Here is an 8,273-nt window from a genome sequence, read left to right as displayed (position 1 = left end):
ATCTGAATCCGATCCGAATTAGTATCGGATCAGATTTTAAAGTTTGAATCGGATAGAATTTTTGGATTTTGAATCGGATTATTATGCTTCAAAGTTGCAAACTCATATGTATATTTTCTTTGTAAAAGAGGCAATACAGTAAGAAAAATTTATGTTTCTGCAATTATAAGAATACTATGGTGCTAATATATAGCTAAATACATCAATTGTAAAGGTAATAACTTGGAGGAAAATGTAAAGGAAGTACTAATTATCCAAAATTAAAGTTTAGTATTTATACATGCCCTAATAATTTCGGATTTCTGATCAGATTGCATTAAAATTATACCAATCCGAATCCGATCCAAAATTCAAAATTTTAATAAACACAATTCGAAATCCGATCCAATTCGAAATTCAAATTTAAACGGATCAGTTCATATTTTAGATATCCAATCCAAATGAAGAGCCCTGTTCTGAACAAACGAGACTGTCATAGATAAGTTTGACCGTATAATTCACTAGAATACATGTATATACTCCGTCGTGTAAAGATCTCCCCACTTTTTTTTTCTTTAGGTTACTTTGCTCCTCTGTTTCTCCTATATTACCCTTTTGTTTCGACCAATATAAAACAAACAGAGGACTCCAAAAACATAGTAGCTAAAATCACAACCATCGCCGGTGCCTGAATCTCATCATCAACAATACAGACAGTGTTATGGACAAAGGTAAAGCAGTAATGGGTATGGGCCGTAAATGGGCAGTGGATTTCTCCGATAATTCCACTTCTCCTTCCTCCCGCGATATCCCTGATCCCCTTGGCTTCACTCGCTCTTCTCAAGATCAGGTTTTGTTTTCTTTTTTTTCAAAATTATAAATTTAATATAGAGACTGAATCCAGACCAGAATTTAGAGTTAGTAGGTTGTAGATCTGCCTTTAGTATAAAAGTTACTTGATTTAATATTATGCTTGTGCTTAATACTTATAATGTTTATTGTTTTTGATAGGATGATTCAACACTGAGTCGCGAAAAGAAGAATGCGGAAGCTAATTGGAAAAGCCAGGTAAAAAAGCTGAAAAATTCCTTGATTTGTTTTGTTTATTTATTAGTTTTTGTATTTAGTTTCTGTTTACGATGCTTTTGTGGGTAGGAAATTTTGGGTTATGTGAGTCAATGCTCCATAGTTTGTGGTCGTAGACAAACACAGGCGGATACAAGATTTGAACTTTATGGGTTGGAGTTTGGGATTCTGTCACTAGTCATGTGGTTTACTGTGTTTGATGTACTTATTTAGTACTCCCTCCGTCCCAATTTATGTGACACCACTTGGCTTGGCACTGAGTTTAAGAAAAAAGAGTAAGACTTTTGAAATTTGTAGTCTAAAATAAGCCTCGGATATTTATGTGACAATAAATCCTAAATGGAAATTTTGAAGTTAATTGTTTCAAAATATAGAAAGGTGACATTCTGCTTGGGACAGACAAAAAAGGAAAGAGTGCCACAAATTGGGACAGAGGGAGTAATTTTTTGAACACATATACGTGGTCCAAGACATGGCTATTGAGTTCGGATGAACTCATACCTGTAACTCTACATCCACCCCTGTGGGCGATTCCACCCCTTCAGTAATGAGTGCTGGTATACACATAGATAGGTAACAATTATTGCAACAGACTTGTGAATACACTGATACTGTGTGAACCATTTTATTTCTGGTATCAATCTAGAAGGATTGTGTTGTTACATGTAGCTTTTGTGCTATTCCTTCTAGTTATTTTGTCACTAGATTCTTGACTTGTTGTTAAGGAAACATGGAATCTTCAAAGAAAATATTTGACTGTCTTTTAGCCCATCATAATTTATATAGGTTGGCAGTCAATTTAAAAAATAGTCAAAGATGAATTCTCGGAATGGGTACTAAGGAGTCATAGAAGCCGATCCCAACTACTATAGTTGATTGATGATTCATGTAGTAGCTTTTGATTTGAGCTTGTGCTCGTAGTGTTATCCTTGTCTATCGCCATGCGTCAAGTTAGACCCTTTGAGATATCTGATGTTGCATGGTATGTTTGTGTTCCTACTGTAGGAGTAGGAAAAGCCTTTGATATTCTTCTTGTTTAGTTATGAATTTGTGGGGTTTTGAGATTTGAAGTTGCAAAGGATGGAAAAGTATTGGGTTAAGGGCATCCAAGGATGCTAACATGTTTGGTTGTTGTTAGAGCACAAAGAAGAGTAACAAAATTGGTATTTGCAACTCTGGCGTTGCCTGATCATAAAGTTTGGTAATATTGTAGATCCGGAATCTTGAATGTGGAAAGCATTAGACAAAGGGGGTATAAAGACCTTGAGTCGTATTTCTTGTGGTCATGACACATTGTATATGCAGAACTCAGAAGATGCTTCGGAGCTGGTTTTTTTGTGGCCATGAGTTGGATTCTGGGAAGTATAGTGAGTGAATTATGTTAAATTTATCATAATAGAGAATAATTTCTGAAGAATCTATATTGAAAGCACAATAGTCAGAACCAGCATAGTTGCATACTTGCATTTGTTAACCTGAAATTATTCCTCTAACCTTTTCTAGAATTATTATAGATATGAATTTACATGTCAATCAAACGACATCATAAGTTGAAGGGAGAATACATAAGTACCCCGTCCAACTTATTTCCTTTTTTCAACTGAACACTTAAAGTTTGCTGAGGTACGCTGCCTCCCCCCCCTCCCCCCCCTCCCCCCAAACTTATTTGGAGTGGAATTATTACATCCTTATTTGCTGATGTGGCATAGAGAATGTATTAACTTGACTTAACACGCGTGGGGAGTAATACAAGCTATAGCCTGTAAACTTTGTATTCTCCGACCAAACACCATAGTTACCGATCAAAAACCATAACTTGAGAATTGAAAGTTGACCAAACACCATTCTTTCATTTATCTACTTGATCTTCTCTGTCTTCCTTCGTATTTCCTCACGTAATTGTTCACATACAATTTTCTTAGTTCTGGTTCTTTTCGATTTTCATTGTAATCAGGTGAATTTATTTGTTTCAAATAACAATAACAAAGAAAATACAAAAGATGCTAAATCAACTTCTTTTTGGGTATTTATGGAAAGGCAGATTTCACCGTTTCCTCTTAAATTTATGCTTTTTCCCCGTGTTTCACTCCCACATTAGCAAATTCTTATCCTTTTACCCAAAATTTTTATTCCATTTTCTTCTTTTTATTTTGATTAATCGGGGTTGGTTTTATCTGTTTTTCATTTCCTTTTTGTTTTTGTGATACATTTGAGGTGGATACAATATGCTGCTATTGTTTCTTCTTATATTTTGACAAAGTGGGTTATCTGTTTTGCGTTTTATTGTTGAGCAATTTGAGGTGGGTATTTTGTTCTCTGATCGATTTGCTTCCACGCTGAAGAGAAGTTTGTGGGATTTGGAGAGACCCTTGGATGGATTTTAGCTGAAGGCTGTCGTTTGACTGGTTTTGTTATCATATCAAACAAAAGAATGTGGAGAAGATAACAGGAAAAAAGAGAAAAAGAAACTAGAATTTACTTTTTGAAAGAAAAAAAGAGAGAATATGACGTGGAAAAATAGGTGGCAGAGTGTGAATTACACTGCCTAATTTAGATGTGGAAGTTTGCTTTCGGGGTGGTAATAATTTCATTGAAATATGTTTAGGGGGTTATAGGACTTCTGCAATTTTTAAGTTCAGTTGAAAAAAGAGAACAAGTTAGAGGGGGAAATTATGTATTCTCCCTAACCTCAATAATTCAAAACTTAGTTAGGAAACAAGATTAACGAGTTGACTGCTTGACAACTTGACTTTTTCACATGCATTAGCGTAGTGTTTGGTTTTAGGCAAAAGCCGAGTACTATTATATGAACTAGCATGCAGAACTTCGCTGCATTCAACAAGATTCAAGGGCAGCCTAGTAGAAATTAGATTGATACTTGATAAAAAGTTAATTTACAATAACCTGGAATATACCTTATCCTCAACGACAGCAACAAACCCAGTGAATTTTCACAAGTGGCATCTTGGGAGGATAGTGTGTACGTAGATCTTACCCTTACCTTGGGAGGGCAGAGAGGTTGTTTCTGATAGACCCTCGGCTAAAGAGAAGATGAAAAGAAGCAGTGGCAACAAGTAGTAACAACAGTAAGATATATCTTATCCTCAAATAATGGAAACCTCTGTTGGGAAACAGGACTACAATCAGTTGGCTTTTTACATTATTTTTTTCATGACTTTTTCACATGCTTTAGTGTAGTGTTGGGTTGTTCAGGAAAAGGCTGACTGCTATAGGAAGCTACTACTATATAATCTAGCGTGCAAGAACTTGGCGCCACTCAATGCGGTTTAAGGGCAGTGTAGTAGAAATTGCTTTATAATATATGATAAACTATAAATAGATGGATGGTGAAGCAAAGAGTTAAGCAAAAATTCAAATCCGCCAATCTTAAAAGGAGAAAAAATACTACCCTCGTATCTTGATAAGTCCTCAGTACAAATTTATCACTAAAAAGAAAAACAAAGCATTTCGGTATAGAATCTGAATTATGCACTATACAATTGTTTAGGATTTCTTACTGCAGCATTAATCAATAAATAGGCACATTTTTATGAAAATTGACTTTTGAATTTGCATAACGCACAACCAAACTCTTTGTAGGTCTCAAAGCTAATACCCGTGCGGCCCAAAATAATAGTACAGACCTCATGCTATTTTGAGCAGCAACATTTTTCAAAACTTATGGAGACGGGGGCTCTAATGTGAAAATATCCTTTGGAAAATTCCCGGAAAAGCATGAACTATGCTTCTTATTTTTCCTAGACGTGTTCTGTTTTGTGATTTCATAAGTATTTCTTAATGATTAACCTTTTCTAGTTCTCCAACAATTTTCTAGTCGAAGTTACTTTTGTTGTGAGTTGATTACTTCTCAATTCTGGTTTTACAACTATTAGAACATGTCTAGGCTTACTGTACATGCTAATTAGGAAATGTTACTCATTTCATGGAGCCTAAACTCTTATATAAGGAGCTCTTTTGTCTCACTTTTCACGGCAATTATGTACTTAATTTTGATATTCATTGGAACAGAAAGCGTGGGAAGTGGCGCAAGCACCTGCCAAGAATTTGATGATGATGGGTTTCATGATGTGGATGGCCGGAAGCACAGTGCATTTGTTTAGCATTGGTATCACAGTTTCAGCTCTATGGCAGCCTCTTAGTGCTCTTCAAGGAGTTGGGAAAGGTCAGACATCATATCACAAACTATTGAATTAACTGCTTTATTGTGCTTGTGTAAGTTATACTTATTACTACAGATGGATTTCTTGGCTAAAATTTGTCTCAAATTTAGGATTTAGTGTTTTGTATTTTCACATTGTTCTTTCGCTGATTAAGCTCTGAGTTGATATGGCTGCTTCTTTTATTTTCTTTTAATTATCTCTTTCCATGTTTCCTTCCTGTGGCAGTTTTTGAGCCTTACAAGGATAGCAAAGTGGATCTTCTTGCTCCAAAATTGTTATTTATTGCACTCAATCTTGTGGGTTTAGGACTGGGCGTCTGGAAGGTAGATATTCATCTGTTTCACACATATGTTATTCGACATCAGCTTCTTTGAAGATATTCATCTCTTTCACACACACATGTTATTCGATATCAGCTTCTCTGGTCAGTGGTTTGCTAACATGGAATTACATATGTTTTGCAGCTTAACACTTTGGGTCTTCTTCCAACTCATGCGTCGGATTGGGTTTCATCCTTGCCACCTGCCCAGGTTCGATTCTTAGAATTAGTTTTATATTAACTACTATTTTTTCACATATAGGAATTGAGGCTTGGAAATCTTAGGCTGCCAATACTGTTCAAAATAGAAGAGATATTGGCATACTCTAGTCTAATATGGGTGCATCTGGTTGAGTAGTTCTGTTTTCCCACCCAGTCATTGTCATCCTGTTCCTAGAAGATGGACAGCTGCCGAGGTCCGTGGAAAGTTCCTTAGTCTATCCCGTTTAGCGATGACACGGAGATAGCTATAAATTTCTCTTAATTGACTTTTTGGTTGGTACTTGTAACAAAGACAAAATATGTGAGTCTATATAGGTTAGAGGAAAGAGTTGCGCCGCAATTGCTAGGGAAAGACCCATCGGTTTCAGGTTAGGAAAGAGTTGCACCGCAATTGCTAGGGAAAGACCCATCAGTTTCAGCCAGCATTTAGGAGATGTCACATGGTCCTAGAAAAAACATCTCGTACCTAAAAGAACTGAGTTGCTAGACCTCGATCTGTTGACCGTTTGGAGGCTAGATTTGTTTTACCAACACCGAAAAGAGGTTGTCCGTCTTGGTTCACTGATATTACTATGCTATGTCTATCAGTCTATGAGAAAATAAAACAATGATTGTGGTACTTGACTCGTAAAGCGAACCCCAACTTGTTTGGGACGTAGTTGTTTTTGTTATATCATTGTACTTGACCCTTAAAGCCAACCCCAACTTGTTTGGGACGTAGTAGTTGTTGTATCGTGGTACTTGACCTTAAAGCCAGATCCTACTTCAGCCACTTCATTCATGGTGGGAGCTGATCAGCTATTTGGTTAGAATATCCTACCATCACTCAAAAAACCTCGTCTTCTCTGATAGATGCATTATCAATCTCCGCATCCCATTTCTCCTCAGCATTTGATTCCAGCCGTTGGCCGAGAATCAGATCAACATGTAATTACTTCATCATATGAAATCTATCACCAGTCCATCTCTTTTCTCAAAATCTTTTAAAACCAAAAAGTTTGCCGCACAACGTTTGGACTTTCTTGATATGAGTTTTATTTGATAAACTGCTTTTGTATATCATTTTAGTTTTCCTCTGCACAGTAGATTTTTAATCTTCATTATTGTCCTTGTTCGATTCACATTTTTCTCTAACTGTTATGTCTAGAAGTGGTTGTTCAGGTACTTTTATTATGAGGTACTTTTTCATTTTAATAACATTCCGGAGTGCTTCACATGCAGGAGGTTGAGTATTCCGGTGGAGGTTTCCTTTGAATTAAGGTGCTGCTGAGCAAGCCCGAATTTCTTGAGTTGGTCAACAGAGAAGTATACTTGTTGAAGCATATGTTGATGTAATTGAAGATAAAATTCTGAGATATTAATCGTCCATTTTTCTCAACATATTTAGTCTTATTGTCTCACAAACAGCATGATCTCTTCTCTATTATGCTCATTCTCAGAAGCCTATGTTTATTGCATCTTGAGTTAGCCATGATGTTCTTTTAATGTAATGTTTTCTAAGGGACCACTTTGTATCGTTTAGATATGAATACTTTGTCAATGACAGTTGAAATTCCAAGAATTCCCATCAGTTTGGGACGCATGTCGAATTCTAGTTATTTATAGTTGACTGTAGCATGTTCAACAAGAAATTTAGACAATTTTGATGCTATATTTCTAACTAGAATACAATTTATACAAGATCAAAATGTTTTTCATTAAACCTTTAACGAGTACAAAATCTTTAGAGTTGCTCATTTATTTTGTCTCAATGTATTACTTTCTTCTCAAAGATGTTTGTTCTAACATTAAGTATTTTTGATGTCATATAATTTTACTTTTGATACAGGGGTAGGGTAAGGCTGCATACATCTTACTAGGGGTGCTTATCGGGCGGATAATTACGCTTAACGGTTCGGCTTATCGATTGTCGGATTATAAATGTAGTAATCCGCTAACCATCCAATAAGATAATAAGCGGATTGGTATTAGCTTAACGATTATGAGGCAGTTATCGGGTGGTTTATTGGCTAAACCAAATAGAATTTTTTTGAATAATCCTAGTTTTGTGAATACCAAATGGCCAAACTGCATAGTTCATTGCTTTTATACCTTTTCGTTGTGCGACTCCATATGCGCCTCCTCTTTTAGCGACTCCATTGTTCTTGTTTCAACTAGTTGGTTTGGTGATTAGATTATTCTTAATTGGTCATTTACATGTGTTAACTCCAAGAAGCAGGTGTCCAATAGAGAGACGAGACTGACGAGTGATGAGCACGAGCAAATTCAGATTAAGAGAAATTTTGATTAGGGATTTAAGACTTAGGAGAGATGACTAGTCGACTTCTCACTCTCTGTTGCAGACTGAATTCAATTGAGAATTAGAAATTAGGGATTTAACCATTTAGAGTTTCGATAGTACTTTATATACATAGGAGTAAAAGTGTAAATATAAAAATTCTTAACGGGTTAACGGTTTATCCGATAAGAAAATTAAGTAACCCGCC

At 35.9% G+C, this 8,273-nt stretch overlaps 1 protein-coding gene across 1 annotated transcript; it reads left to right on the top strand.

Annotated features, from left to right (window-relative positions):
- Positions 1-577: 577 nt before the first annotated feature.
- On the top strand, positions 578-7,348 carry LOC107787939 (uncharacterized). Its single transcript, XM_016609559.2, has 6 exons — positions 578-829; positions 991-1,047; positions 5,095-5,248; positions 5,472-5,569; positions 5,711-5,776; positions 7,009-7,348. Exons 1-6 carry the CDS (start codon positions 701-703, stop codon positions 7,039-7,041), a joined length of 537 nt encoding a protein of 178 aa, XP_016465045.1. The 5' UTR covers positions 578-700; the 3' UTR covers positions 7,042-7,348.
- The last annotated feature ends 925 nt before the right edge of the window (positions 7,349-8,273 follow it).

The sequence above is a fragment of the Nicotiana tabacum genome, chromosome 5 (assembly GCF_000715075.1).
Source record: "Nicotiana tabacum cultivar K326 chromosome 5, ASM71507v2, whole genome shotgun sequence".
Lineage (NCBI taxonomy): Eukaryota > Viridiplantae > Streptophyta > Magnoliopsida > Solanales > Solanaceae > Nicotiana > Nicotiana tabacum.
The sequence above is the reverse complement of the archived record's forward strand: the minus strand, read 5'-3'. Positions and strand labels throughout refer to the sequence as shown.